Here is a 16,173-nt window from a genome sequence, read left to right on the forward strand (position 1 = left end):
CAACGCAGCTGGCTTTATTGGCATGCATCATCTGCTGTGTGTGAATTCAACAAGAGGGAGGGGGGGGGGGGGGGGGATGTGTTTAATTAAGAGAATCCCTTTGAAATCAGCAATCAAGTGCGGTGTACCATTTGTGAGCAACACGTGCGACAACAGAGGGAAGCGAACGTGCTGCACGGCTGTAAGAATATTAGAGATGTTTGATCGGCGGCGTAGGGGGACAACGGCACCAAAGACGCGAAGAACGTGCCAAATTCAAGTCGTCCAAACAAAGACTTCATCTATCGCGCAAATAATTTAGAGACCAGTTCCAATCAAAAATGACAAACTGGGATATTAAAGCCATGAGGGCATAAGTGGGCTTTAAGCAGCTTTGCAGGGGTCTGTAAAGTAAATATTCTTTTCATCACCCGCTGATGTAATTATTTGACTTTAAAAAAATTAAATAATGCCAGGATTTCACACAGTGCCTTTTAGAAGTATTTAATTTGAAAGCTAATTTTAAAAACTCATTTCTACTCAGAATACCACACACTGCCTCCCCCCACCTGTCAGACTCTGCAGACTCCAAACTCCCCCCCCCTCATGTGATATTTTCTCTTTTTTGTGATAATAACCGTTGGCTCACCTTTCCACAGCCACCACAAGCAGGGCATATTTTATTTTCTATCCTCCCAACTGGTTTTGATGTATAAATCACCAGTCTGCTGTGTACTGGAGGATTTTTTTTTTTTTTTTTTTTGCTGGGAATTGAGTCTCTAAGAACTCCCACATTGGACCAATCAAAGTGTGAAGAACATCTTTGAAGCTGCTGTTTTTTTTTTTTAACAGTGACAGTCATCCCAACTCATTTCACAGCAATATAAGACCACTGTGTTTACTCTCTGTGTCCCTCTTTTTCTAATTTTCTTTTCCCCTCTACCTCTTTTCTCAGATAATCTTTCACTTCTTTTAGAAATATTTGTTTTATTTCCTGGCCGTGCTACCGCTGCCATATCTATACCTCCAAGAGTTGTGGGTATAACAGGACTAATCCGAGAAAATAAGACCTTTTTTTTCCTCTTTAAGCATTTTGAAAGAAACATATTAAAGTAAAAACATATTATAATTTAATATACTTTACATTAAGCTCTATTGTAAGTGCCCTTTCTCTTATGTTTCTGCAGGATTTTTGCTACATACAGAACTAAATCTACGAAAAGATGACTGACCGTAGCGTTGTCCAGATCCACCCCTGCAGCTCGGGTGCTGTTGTACTGCATGAAGGGCCTGATGAAGCGCAACCTGAAGGTCCGTTCAAACAGGAACTGGGTTTTCCGCTGGTACTCTGTCAGCCCAAAGAAGGCCATGTCTCGTAGGTTCTTCTTGGCTGACTCCAGGAGAAGCTGGGCCCTCTTCTTCTCTGGAACTGTGGACATGTTGTAGCAGCCGACGAGACTCAGGTCCGCTAACATACGAACCTGCAGACGGGGGGGGGGGGGACAGGAAGTGAAAGAGGTTAGAGAATCAGTGGATATTTGTGTGCTAAATGAAGGACGCTTGTGACTAAAAGACTCTGACGTGCAGAGAGATTATAGAGCAGCAAGTTAAGAGACAGGAAATATGGAATATTGAGTCTTGGAAGGTTTATCAATCACAGATACATCAAGCATAATATTTATAATGGAATTTGTCCTGCTGTATTGATGCTGAACAGTGCTGAAATGATTTGTTGATGAGTTCATCAATATAAATTGATAGCTATGTGGATATGATTATGAAAATATTGGTTTTCCCTTCTCTAATGGGATTTTATCTTTGGGTTTTTGATTGTTGGTCAGAAAACATGATTTTAAATCCCTTTTTAAATCAATAATAATAAGAATAATAATGAACTTTAGTCATATAGCACCTTTCATACACAAAACGCTGTTTAAATTGCTTTACATTAAGAAAAAAAAAACTGGAAATAAAAGAGAAAGGAGACTGTTTTTATGAGAAAAATCTGTTAAGAATGTGAATTTCAAAAGAGGAGGGAGGTAAATTTTAAAAAGATGTAATTTGGGATTTCAGGAACTTTCATTTTATAAACTAAATACTTGATCACTTCATCAAAAAAAAAAAGTCAGTTAACAGATTAATTCATGAAAACAAAACATTAGTTGCAGTCCTAATCCTGAGTTACTGCATTTTGTAAATCCTGTGTTGTTTAAATACTTTGTGATATCTACGAATGCATAATTACTTCACATAATCACCTGTTGTGCTCAGTAAAATTAAAGTACTCTACATTCTGGTGGATTTCCTTCCAAAATGAGAGATCACCAAATCACTAAGTGCAACCAGGAGCTGTTTTGTTACAGTAAGGAACACAGACTTCATACTGATTTGGATTCACAAGAGTATACTGTGTGCACCTCAGCCTGCTGGTCCACCAGGATGCCTCAAGTGTGTGTGTGTGTGTGTGTGTGTGCCACATTTATAAGTCATAGGACCCTGAGTAATAACACCCTCAGGCTTCAGATGAGATAAGCTGGGCAACATGTTTAGGTGGGAGACTGAGATAGCACGAGAAAAAGAAGGTGTGAATTTGAGGTGTTTATGGCCAGCAGGCGAACTCCTGACCATGCATGTGTGTGTGTGTGTGTGTGTGTGTGTGTGTGTTTGCGTGTGTGCAATTCGTCTTGTAGCCTTGCTCTTTCTTGTATTTTGAACTTGCAGCGAGTCTGAATGTGAGGAATCAAGACAAAAACAAATTTGCAGTTTTTAAAAATGAAGTTTCAGAAATCAATATCTGTCAATATTTGCTGAGTGTGTTTGGTTTTTATTGTATGAAGAGATAAAAAAATATCTAACAAATGAGAGAAATTTGAATTTTCCTGCAGTGATGAAGCCTCTATATTGGTATTTTCTAGTGGATGTGGGTTCTTGGTATCAGCTGACAGTGTTGGTACTGTGATCTTATTAGTGAACAAAACAAAACCATCCATCACATCACTTCAACTGTTAACAAGCACACAGGAGATGATTCAGGTCGGGTGCAGAGACGCGGGTTAGCTTGCTGATAAACTCCAGCATCAAGACTGAAATCTCTCTTTTGTCAAAGAAATGTTGCGCCAACATCGGAGCTACTGGCGTGGTTGTACTAGATTACATCATAGTGATAGGGTTTCCTCCCTACCTGTCTATTGTTGGCCAGGTTGTAGGGGCAGTCCATGAACTGCTGCAGGGTGCACCCCGACCAGTCGGAGCCCTCGTAACAGGAGGGCAGCTCCTCGGGCGTCGGGGTTCGTCCATCGCACATGTGCAGGGAGGTTTTCCACGTGGCTCCCCGCTGCACGTGCCTCCACTCGCTGAGGTAGCGAGACACCGGGTCCCTCAGCAGAGTGATGTAGTAGAACTTCCTGTTGGGTTCAGACGAGTGGAGCAAGATGGAGGTAAAGAAGGAGGATGAGGAGAGAGGAGAGCAGAGGGGTGAGGAAGAGAAGAGAGATTTAGATTAACAAACTATTGCCTTAATTGCACAGAAAATTGTATTTGGCACAGACCGGATCAATCAATTAAAAAAACAACAAACTCAAACACACTGTATTTAGGAGACAGAAATAAAGCCGGCAGCAACACATCCTGCTCATGTGTTTAAAAAAATAAATAAATAAATTTTATTGGCATATTTTTCCCTTTTGAAATTAATGAGTTTGTTCAGATAAAGTCGCACATCAGAGCAGAGCAGAGATGAGAGGGGAGGAGTGAGGAGCAAAAAGTGCGGAGACCATAAAAAAACCAATGCATCACGTGTAATTCCTCAGTTGCCCATATGGTGGCACTGTTTACAACAGTTTACTGCAGAAGTTCAGTAACTCAGTAGGAGGAATGCTTCAGACTGAGGCTGTCATACTTAATACCGAATTATTTGCATTTACTAGAAACAGACCTGAGATGCACAAAAGAAATCCGAGCAGCGATATAGGAGGTCAAACTACAAATGAGCGGGAGGAGGAGGAGGAGGAGGAGGAGGAGGAGGAGGAGGAGGTGAGGCAGAGGGTTGATTTGTGAGGCGCAGGATCAGGTCAGTGTTCAGGCCACTGTGCAGGAAAAGAAACTGCTGGCACAAGCACATCTCACTCTGGAAAACACATCTCCATGCTGCAAACATCCTTCTGTCTCAGACCCCGACACACACACACACACACACACACACACACACACACACACACACACGGAGCAAACATCCTTCCTCTTGCACCAAGTATTAGGTCTGCCTCCGAGAGATGACTCATCCCATCCCGCATCTGAGATTTGGATGGGACTGTTTCTGTGCTGTGTGTGCGTGTGTGTGTGTGTGTGTGTGTGTGTGTGAGAGTGTGTAAGTAACGTAATGGTGCATAGCACAGTTCAATGTCTCTCCAGAGAGGACACTCCCACCAGAGCGGAGACCTTTCCAGGCCTTCACACTCCAGCTAATTACTGCAGTCTAATCAATCAACACATCCTCATTAACCACACACACACACACACGCAACCTGCGCGTATGTGTTTGTGTGCGTCTGTGTGCCCTGCAGTGTGTCTGGGAGCGATGGTATGGATCTGTCTGTGCAACAGACGCACGCCGCCGGTCGAAAAGTATACACAGGCGCACACACACACACACACACACACACACACACACACACACACACACGCTCGCTGCCCTCCTCTCTCCTGGGCTTGCATCACGTCAGAGGAATGTTTGCAGAGAGAATTCTGTGTGCTGACGGGACTCGACGAAATCGCCTGGTCCACACGAGCTGCCACAAACCCACTCAGATTTACACACATATACACACACACACAAACACACACACACAGACTCCAATGCTAAATCTTTGGCTTCACACTACAAAGCTCACCCGGGCGAGAGAGAGGAGGGGCTGCTAGGTGGACACAAAGCCCTAAGTGTCACACAAACAGTAGCAGTGTCTGGATATTAACAATAAGTGGCTAAAACCCCCCGAAATCCAGCGGCAGCAGGAGATCCTGGACAACACAACGACTAAACCCTAAATCTAGCAACGAGCTGAGAGATGGTGCATAATAAAACAACCAAACCCCTAAATCCAGCAGAGGCTACGAGATCCTGGACAATAAAACAAACCGACCCCAAATCAAATTTCAACTGGGAGATCCTGCGCAACAAAAACAACCACACCCCGAACGTGGCTGCGGCACGGAGATCCCCGCAAATGAAACAAATCTAGAAGCAGCAGGGGGATCACTGTCAATGCAACGACTAAACCCTAAATCCAGTGGCAGCTGGGAGATCCCGGCCAACGAGCCAAACAGACCCTCAATCTGGGGACAACGGGGGGATCACGGCCACAGACACAACTATCTAAACTCTAAATCCCATCAACCTAAACCTAAAATCTCATCCCAAGATCTAATCAAAAGCAGGGGTGGAGGGAGGCGGCGGCAGCGGAGAGGAGCAGTCAAACTGGAGCCTGCAGGAGAGCGGGGTGCATTATGGAGATTCCTATGATGACATTATCAGGATTCCTAACACTCCCCAGAGTGCAGTGTGTGTTTCTGTGTGTGTGTGTGAGCCTGTGTGTGTGTGTTTCTGAGCAAGACTACGCCTATTAAATCAGTGATGACATTTTCCCCCTCTTGGCTTCTATTCCACAGAAGAAAACACGGCACTGTTTGGCCCTCGCTACAGAGACAGGAAGAGAGAAGGGAGGGAAAGGCTGAAAAACAGAGAGAGAGAGAGAGAGAGAAAGAGAGAGAGAGAGAAAGAGAGGGAAAGAGAGAGAGAGAGGGATAGAGAGAGAGAGAGGAGGGGGCGGAAGAGAATTTCAATTAGTTTTCTAATACTGTGAAAGCAGTGAGGGCCCCGAGCCCAAGTGATTTATCAAAGTTATGGCTCCCGCTATAATGAAGGCTCAGGCATATTACCAGGCAAAATAAATAAATAACATGCACGCAAACACACTCACACACACACACACTCACACACACACACACACTCACACACTGGCATACATGCAAACCTAAATAAATGATCTTAAACGGCATGCTTGCCTGTCATGTCTGCTGGGTCAGGCAGATTGCAAAACTGGTGCCGTTGAGACTTTCTCGCCTTAAAGCCTAATGATGTCTGGCCGTGTACTGAGATCCCTAGGTAATGATGTTTCAGCCCACACACATGCTCACACAGACACATTTACTTACTTACCAGCCAGTCCACTCCCTCCCTCCCTCCCTCCCTCCCACACACACACACACACACACACACACACACACACACACACACACACACACACAAACACGTGCTCCCATCCTCCGAGGGGACAGAATATTATAGCAGATGTATTTTTTTTTTTTTTTTAATCACAGGTGATAATGCTTATAGTTGGAACATATGCGCATGTCACATTAACTTCAAAGCTAATACGAGCCGCTCAATCTCTCGCTGTCGAGATTTTAGCGCGTGATCCGCTGACCGAGCGCTGGAATTGGCAGTCTAGGAGCAGCGCCTCTTGCAGACTACATTTACGTGTGATACATTTAACACTAAACCTCTCCAGCTCGTCTGCTCCATTTCCTTCCTTTTTTTTTTTTTTGTAGATATCTGCGACAAAACGGAAGAGTAGCCTCTAACACCCTCAAAACTGCACTTATCAGGTGTCGACTTATCCGCGAACACTTGATTTATCCCGTCAGATTGGTGGTGTGTAGAACAGGCCGATAAAAAAAAAAAAAAAAAAGCGAGTGTCTGGCATGGAGAAGTGTGATGAAGCTTTGGTCTGGACAAAACTAGTCAGTTTAATCTTTATCTCTCACTTTCTCTGGTTTTTTTTTTGTCTCAATCACTATAACTGAATATAAAACCGAGCCTGTAAGTATATTAGTTGCCTGGTGGACTAAAAAGAGAAAAAAAAAAAAAGAGGATAACACTTCATAGCCGTGAGTCATCCTCTATTTCTCTCACTGTTTTAGAAGAGCTTTCTGGCCTCCTTTTCTCTACCTCTACCATCTTGCGTGCACATCTGTGTGTTTACATGTGCCATAAATATGTGAGGATGAGATGTTTGTAAGCCGTCTCCTCCGTGCCAACTGTATAATTCTCAAAGGAAACATTGAATACTTGTAATTCTTTGGCTTTTTTCGGTACGACGACGGTGAAATCTCACAGAAAGTGTTAAGATAACGGAATAAACATCGGTAGCTTCGACCTGAAAATGACCAGTTGCGGCCTTTAGGGAAGCCGTATTGGTCGAACTCTGGTGTGCGAGCGAGTAAGTGTGAGTACATGTGAGCTTGCTGTGCGTTATCAAGAGGAAACACACAGTGGCTGCGTCTGTTATGGTCTCTTCGGAGCTCGGGGAAAATAAGCCCTTTGCCTGTTTCCTGTGGGTCACAAATCACCACCCCTGCAGCCTCCCTTTTTTCTCTACATAACCTCTCTGTTTAAATCTTCCCCTTTCTGTCGCTCCTCTTCTTTTCAGCTTCATCTCTTATTCTCCCCCTGTAGTTGTGTGTCTTTGCCTGATTACCATGTGTTCTCCCTTCTAGGAGTTGGTTTTGTTAAAATCCTGTTGTTATCAAACCAGGACCCTTTGCGTAATGTCCTGGAGGGTGCACCGCAAAAATCGAGGGACGCTGGTGTGGTTTACAGTTGTTTTATTGCACCAGATAATGTTGGTAAAAAAGGTTAAGACACCAGGAATCTCATTAATGAGGGTTGGGTCTACGATTTCACATGCTTGGGTTACCATTTTTAGGTTACGGTTTGTGCCAATTAAGGGTGTTTTTTGGAGGCTTTCTTCGTATGACAGGAAAGCAACAACAGTTGCACAAGAAATACTGGAGGTGGTTTGTGGCTGCAATACACAAGAGATACAAAGTCTTTTTTTTTCCTTCTCAAGAGTGTGAAAAAGTTTAGACGCCTTCTTTAAGGTTATAGCTGAACGCTTTACGTATGCACACACACACACACACACACACACACATAAACACAGCGACGCCATCCCACTGTGTAGAGCAGCCATGATTTATTAATAGTCCACGGATGTTTGTTGAAACCAGATCCACTCAACAACGCAGCTCTTTCCCACCTCTAAAAATGGACGTGAACTCAAAAACAACTTAAGTAAAACAAAAAACAAAAACAAAACCACGCCACAGATGTGAGATGTGTTTTTCACCCAGAAAAAGAATCAGAATGGAAACACAGAGATGTACAGAGATAAAGGATGCACTCGAATTAAAACAACTTTAGTTTTTTTGGATGCAAATAATCAACTAGAAATACCATCCTGCAGTTGTAACCAGTAAAGTTGCAGTTTACATCCATATCAGTCCAGACTCATAATATTTGTAGTGAAGTTGAAGGAATTTAATAAAAAGTATTAAGTGTATTCTGTGGCCAAAGGGAAGTTATCACAACATTGACGTACGATTCCAGCCATTCATTGCAAGATCATTCTCAGCTCCAGCAGGAAGCAAACCTCCCTAGTCGAGTGCATTTGGAAAGCTATTCCTTCTGTTGGTGTCTAGCTTGTTATTCATCGTCTTTCCCCTTGTTCTTGTTCTGCTGTGTGTCCATTAGTGTGTAAGCTAAGACAGTAGACGATGCCTCGGATATGGATGTTGCTGCAAAGAAGCTACAAATACTAAAATGTGGATGATTCACACACATCTTCAACCTGGCAGCACAGAAGATCTAAACAATCACCACAGTTTCAAGGTGAACACCCAAGATTAGTGTCAAATGTAAAATATGGTCACAATCTTCCCTTCTGTTCCTGAGTTATGGTGTTGAATAACGGCCAAAAAAGTGTTTTTTGCAGAACATTATGACGTAACAGTGAAGTTGACCTTTGACCTTTTGGATATAAAATGTCATCACTCCATCATTTTATCCTATTAGACATTTATGTGAAACTTTGTCTTAGTTAGCGTATGAATTCTTGAGTTATGGCCAAAAATGTGTTTTAATGGGACGGATGTGAGGTTACAGTGACCTTGACCTTTGACCACCAAAATCTAATCAATTCATCCTTGAGTCCGAGTGGATGTCCGTGCCAAATTTGAAGAAACTCCCTCAAGGCGTTCCTGAGGTATCACGTTCACAAGGATGGGACGGGCGGATGGACGACCCAACGAGATAATGTATCCGACCACGGCTGTCGCAGGCGCGGAGGCATAAAAATAGGTTCATGGCCTGGCTTAATAAATCACTGCTGGATGCTGCAATCTGCCAACTTTCCATCACTTGTGATATTTCAACATTTCTGATGAGGCCTGGGTTTGAGCTGGAGATGAGGAACTGGTTCTAAATTGGTATGGGTTCCAATTTGTTAGACCAAAACAAAGAGATTTGTTTGTTCACCTATTGATTCCTGAAAGCAATCTTTGGACCTACTGCACTCACAGTAGCACAGTTTCACCCAATAGCGGATTGAAGCTCACACCTGAAAGTGGCACTGAGCTTCACAAGAGATAGTAACGAGACAGTGAAAAGTAGGGTTGCAAAGACGATTATTTTCATTAACGATTAATGTGTCAATTATTTTCTTATACTATTATTATTTCCTAGTACAAAAGGCCGGAGTCCACACAGTGCAAACTCATTTCATCTAGTTCATACAAAGAGGCCACACCTGTCAGATAATCACATAACTGTCAGATAATTGTTCAGGTAATAATATCCCTTGAAGGCACTGATGGTTGCACTTGTTTATACACAAGAGAAGTGACAGAAGTAACTGTGTGAAGAAAAAACCAAAGAAAAAAAAGAGACCTTGAGAGAGAAGTTCAACCTCTGCATGTTTGCCAGACAGTTTCAGAAAGTTATAAAAAATGTTTGAAAGGTTTGAGACAAGTGGTTTTCAATTTGTTCAACCGTCCGACACAGACGCCTTTAAGGATAGGTCGATAAAGTCTGTCTTTAAACAATATTCAGGTGCCCGAATCAACATTGAAGCAAGTTTTGCTCACTGTAATCATTCCTCCTAAAGGTGGTTTTTGCTTTCAATGTATTTTGGTTCCTTTTCTTATCCCTGGTGCACACTTTCAAATCTTAACTGAGTTTAAAAATGTGGGAGACATAACAACAGATTAAACTGATTTTTAATATTTTAATCATAAGAATGCACACACCAGACAATTCAGTCAAGACGCAGGACCACACACATGGTGTTTATACTCAACGATTTTAGACCGGCAATTTGAGGGACTTAGGAACTCATAGAAAGTCACGTTATCATGGAGGCAGACTGATGTTGTCAGCTGGTTGCACTTGTGTTTGCTACATTTTACACCAAAAAACAAAAAAAGAGAAGGAAAAAAAACAAAACGTGGATGAAGTCATGAGAAGATGGAATCAGCATGACTTCTACATTTTGCAGCAGAGTTGATTTTCTGTTCTACACGAGAACGTAACATCCGGTTGGTGACGCTTCCCGGTCAGCTCGCCCTCGTTGGCTATTGCAGGTTTCTGCTCAATATTCCATCGCTGTTCCTTTCCCACTACAGGATTTCAAGTTGTAAATATCACACATGGGTGATATTTAGGATTCAAAATTGATCCAATTGGTAACATTAAGATTATTGTCCGTAAACCCCTCATACTACAAGATCATTTGGACGGATAATCTGTTCGCAACGGCCTCGAATTGGGAACACCGCGACTGTCGGAAGGAGCGAATCAGACCCGAAACCTGCCCAATTATCCTCTAGTGTGAGGCCAGCACTACTTAAATAATAATCAATGAGTAACTGAATTGGAATCAAATTCGATAAAATCTAATCAAGTCCCGACCCTATCCTTGGTGCAGAGCGTGTGTGTGTGTGTGTGTGTGTGTGTGTGTGTGTGTGCATGTTTGTGTGTTTTGAGCGGGGAGGGTGAGGAGAAACACGTCAGCACTTGAATCTCAATAAACTGATTCCACAGAGACCCTCATGTTGACTTTTTAAGAGGTAATATGCGTCATCATTTCATTTCATACACAAACACTTTTAGTCCTAAAACAAATGACGGTGGGGTTGCGGATTGATCGACTTCATGCGTCAGACCACAAACAAACAGGCGTGGTCGTGAGACTGGAAATACCCGTTTACATCTCAGTTCCTGTCGTCTGTGTGCGCCGAATCAACGATGACCTCTCAAGACTAAACTTCACCCTTCTGCCCCTCCCTCCCACTCCTGCTCTCCTTTCCTCCGCTCACCATCCGTCATCTCATCCCGTGTGTCCTGGGTGTCTTCTGGCCAATAATGACGCATTGAGACAGACAGAAATAGCCCCTCCGGTTCAGACGAGCTCTCGAGGCTTCTTCTCTGCCTGCCCTCGCTCTATCGCTCCTCTTCCCCGTACTGCTCTCTGTGTCTCTTTCTTTCTCCCTCTCTGTTAGTCGATCAATAACAGCCTCAGGACTCAGACAGCTTGCCTTTGTAGTTTGGACTTTAAACACAGAAGACGTACGAGAGACAGAGTGAAAAAACAGAGAGTGAAAGAGAAAGGGGGTAAGAGTAAGAGGAGACGGCGGCGACAGCGTTGGAAAGAGGGGACAGAGAAGGGCCGCGACGTCTAGCGGGAGTCAAACAGACATCCAGGAGATTGTGGTTAAATATGAAGAGAGTCGTGGAAATGTCTGATGTATGAAATCTGATGTCTCAGCAAAGAGACATCAGATTGTTCCAAGAAACCTATATTATGGTTTCTGAACATTTTCTATTACAACTGTCCACATTTTCTATATATCATAACATCCTGACTCGGATTTGCAGACTTTTGGAGGCAATTCGATACGTTGTGTGCTGATGTGGCCGGCGAGTGTGACTGAACTAGGCCAAGTCTAGTGTTCATAATGAATCTCAAAGCAACCATCGACAGCGGGTTTAAAACTTAAAAGCTGTGAAAGTTTTTCATACTTTTAAATATTTCATTCGATAGGCTCGCTCTGATTGAGATACTGTCCTTTTTATTTCAAGTGAGAACTGGAAAAAAAAAGTGTCCCGCTTCGGTCCAGTGATGCTGAAACGAATAAAATGGACTGACACAACTCCAAACACTCACTGGTTCCAGCTTCTTAAATGTGATGATTTGCTCTTTTTCTCTTTGTATATGGAAAATCTTTGGGTTTTGGACCATTGTTCAGGCAAAACAAGCTGTTCAAGGACGTTTTCTTGAGGTTTGGGAACTTCTGACTGAACAATAAAATAATCAACAGATGAATTGATAATAAAAATACATTTTAGTTGCAGCCCTACAATCAAGTCATTCCAACAGGTAGCTTCTTACAAAGATACTGATTATAAAAAGAAATGGCTAACATACAAGATGTGAAACGGTTAATCTACCGAACAATTGATTAATCATTTAGTCAGAACCCAAAAATAAATAAAAGTGAAGAACTTGCATTCACAATTTCTCAGAGGCCAAGGTGATATCTTCAATTGCTAACCTTCAGAACCAAAAGATCTTCTGTATACTGGCAAATATGATACAGCAAAAAAGCAAATCCTCACATTTGAGAAGCTGGAAGCAGAGTTTGTGTTATTTTAGCTTGAAAAATTCCTGAAATGATTGATCAGTTATCAAAATATTAACTTTATTTTGATTGACTGACTACTTGTTGCAGCTCTGACAAGAACGATAAATCAATTAGTCAATTGACAGATATTTTGATAATCTATTGAATACAATTTAATAAGCAATCATGGGCAAATACTGGCTGGTAACAGTGTCTCAAATATGAGAATTCACCTCCTTTCTCTTCTTTGTATTACTGCAAAATGAGAACATTTGGGTTTTGGACTGTTGATCTGACATAAGAAGCAAATTTTAAGACGTCATACTGGGTTCTAAGAAGTTGTGATCAGTTTTCAGTATTTACTGACATTTTATAAACGCTTAATAATCATTCGCTGCAGTGCTGCAGTCCACTCGTCGCAGTCAGTTAACAGATAAAATCAGTTCTTTCTATAATATTTCAATGCAAGAATCCTGCTTAATAGACTGGCAAGTGGTGTCATGTGATTATGATTTAAAAAGCATGAAGCCAAGCATTCCTTTAACTCTTGGTAACACCCAAAATGGGGCCTGCTTATGGCGGCTGTGTACTGTATGATTTATTCAAACCCAGGTCCCAGGGAGATGATAAACTTGAGTCCAGCACTCAGAGCGTCTCAGAGCCCCTGCCGTCACTAACAAAGTATTCAGGCGAGCTCGGCTCTGCATGCAAGGTGATCTTAACAAAAAAAATGCAAGTTGGCAAAGTAAGAGAGTTGCCGTGCAACCATGACTAAAGAGCGTGTGAAAACTTAGCTTGCACCATGAGTGCAAAATAACGCATGGCATGCTGCACTTGTGCACATGAAATAAAGCATCTTTTTTTTTCTGTGATTAATGACAAAGATAAGAAGCAAACATGAGGAAGAGTGCCTGGGATGGAAGTGTAGCCTACAGCTTGACGTTACGGTACAGGAATGGGTGCAGACAAAGACAGGGCGAGAGAGGGAGAGACTGGGGAGGGAATCCCCTGAGTGCAAAGCTATGTTCAGCAGGAATGTACTGCCGCCTGTTCTCTCATGTAACTTGACTGGCAACAGCCCAGCGAGCTGTCTGACAGACACCGAAAGAGGAAGGAGGGAGGGAGGGAGGGAGGGATGTGTAGAAGAAGAAGAAGAAGATGGATTTGGTGAAAGAGAGACGGGTGGAGGAAAAGTAGAGTTGCGCAAGTAATCACACAGATCGTTTTTCAATGTTTTCACAATTTAAAGTTGTGTAGTCCTGATAGGGTTGGGTGATATTGAAGATATGCCTTCAGGAGATATAAATTTGTCAACCGTCTGAGGTTTCGCAACACCGTTTACAGCAAGGAGCCTTATTGTTTCAGGATGAAATGTGATGAAAAGCCCTGATTTGCCGGGTATTTAATTTGTTAGATTAACCAAAAACAGACATTAATGTTTGATATTTTATTCATAGACAGTTTAATTCATTTTTCAGAAAGTTTACTGTAATATATCATTAGATTTATAATTTTATTCATGTCACCCACTCCTAATCTCTGATATATGAAACATTCAGTTACTCTATTTAATGCCCACCATTAGACCAAAACAATTTAAGTTTAAGAAGCAGAATGGACTGACTCAACATTAGAAAATAAATCCCCCCCCTCAAGCTCTCCGTTTATCTTTGGTTTTAAGCCAGATCATGACAAATAGCTACAGATTCTTTGCTAAGTTTGCCTTTGGGATGTAGCTGCATCCCAAAGTAATAAAGAAGTGATTATTAACTGAACTGTATAGGGACTACAAATAAGAGTGTAAAGACTAGGAGTATGAAAACAGGACTCTCAGCAAGTTTGAGAAATACTGTACTGAAACAAATTAGGTGAAATTGTATGCTAATCAGCAAAAAATTCAATAAAAACAATCTACTGTAGTTTCCTGGCGCTGAGAGAAATAATCATGATAAGAAGTGCGGACAAAGCATGAAGAAAAATACAGTAATCAGAAGGGCCAGGCGGTTAATCGAATTTTATTTTCAATTACGATTTTGGCCTCCAACGATTATGAAAACCAGATAATCGAGATAAAACAATTATTGTGCTGCATTTTGCGATGATGCTCTGGTTTTGTCTTGTGTTAGGAATCCAGCGCTCTTCCTCACAGAGCAAATGTGTCTGAATTTGACAAATGTTTGGCGGTGACTTGTTTAGACATATACAGGCTACTTTGTCTTAGTTTCAGTCAGACTTTGGATGCTATTATTTTAGATACAAGGACGCTTCGCTTCGTGTAATGATCTCTCCTTTCATCCGGCCGCTCGGCGCTGCGCTTTCTCTGTCTGCAGTCTGTTATTGTGCACGTGCTTACTTGTAAAAAGCTGATTAGAAACCTGGTTACGCATATACATGGCAGAGAAATCGCTGTTCTCTCCAGGGAGTAAAAATCTACCTGTGGAAACCAGGTTTTCTCTAATACTCTGACTACAGAAAGCAGGTTTCTCATTCATAAGCTTTCTGGAGAAAACCGACTGTAATCTGGTCACTCAGGTGCATGTAAACACACTGCAGGATAATACAAATCAATGATTTCTGTCAAACCTCTTTGTTTCTCAAAGTACCATGACGAACAATCGTTTTAGTATCGATCACTCTCCACACAACATGCATCTTAATCACTACAATGACATGATTGCAATTATTTTTGGTCTAGTTTATTGTTATTAATTATTTTTATATATTGAAGATATGTTTAGTAGTTTTCAGTAGGTTCTGGAAGTGCACTGCAACATAGTTGATCTTATGTATAAATATGTTTTTCATTTGAATTATATTAAAAGTTCAAGGAAATCCACAAGTATTTAAAAGTTCAGTAAATGCATGATGTCTCCAAAGTCAGCGAGTAATCGTGTTAAATCATCGTGATCTCAATATTGACCGGAATAATTGTGATTATGATTTTTTTTTGCCATAATGGAGCAGCCCTAGTAATCAGAGTCATAATCACGTGGTCATAAAGGAGAGATATGTGGGTCAGAGACTGAGAGGAATGGAGGTGGAGCTTTAGGTTGTTCAAGGTAACACAAATCAACCTGATAGCCCTTATCGTGCACGCATGTGTGTGTGTGTGTGTGTGTGCACGCATGGTACGTGTACGTGCAAAATTCCTCTCCACCCGGCGTCATGTTCATATGCCTCCTGATACCGAGGTCAAAGCAATCACTTTGCTAATTCGCTGACATATGGGCATGCTGCACTCGCACAACCCCGCCCAATCCCACCACGCACACACACACACACACTCACACACACACACACACTCACACACATACGCCCCTCCACAGAACGACATAATCCTCTGTTCCCCACAAACACTCGCTGTATGCGATGATGTCAGATTACTGATATGTCCCAGTAGCTCACTTAACACGATGAACGGAAATCATCAGGAGAAAAGACGTAAGGAAGGAGGGAAGACGCAGAAGAAGAAAAAGAAGAAGAAGAAGAAGGAGGAGGAGGTGGAGGAGACATGATGCAGAGTTTGGGGGCAATTAAAAGGCTGGGTAACGAGGCTAATGAGTAGACAGGTGGCCCCATTACAGAAGCAGCCGCACACACTCATTAACACACTCATACACACACACACACACACACACACACAAAAAAAACTCCCCCTCTGGCTGGGATTAGTGTGTA

At 42.2% G+C, this 16,173-nt stretch overlaps 1 protein-coding gene across 1 annotated transcript in view; it reads right to left on the minus strand.

The window, feature by feature from the left end:
* hs6st1a (heparan sulfate 6-O-sulfotransferase 1a) overlaps nucleotides 1-16,173 on the minus strand; it is a 65,472-nt gene that overhangs the window by 6,520 nt on the left and 42,779 nt on the right. Inside the window, exons 2-3 of the mRNA XM_044375426.1 lie at nucleotides 3,161-3,383; nucleotides 1,212-1,460 (exon numbers count right to left, since the gene is read on the minus strand). Of these exons, the coding sequence (XP_044231361.1) occupies nucleotides 1,212-1,460; nucleotides 3,161-3,383 (472 nt within the window). The remainder of the gene's footprint in view (nucleotides 1-1,211; nucleotides 1,461-3,160; nucleotides 3,384-16,173) is intronic.

The sequence above is a fragment of the Thunnus albacares genome, chromosome 15, assembly GCF_914725855.1.
Source record: "Thunnus albacares chromosome 15, fThuAlb1.1, whole genome shotgun sequence".
In the NCBI taxonomy this organism is placed as follows: domain Eukaryota; kingdom Metazoa; phylum Chordata; class Actinopteri; order Scombriformes; family Scombridae; genus Thunnus; species Thunnus albacares.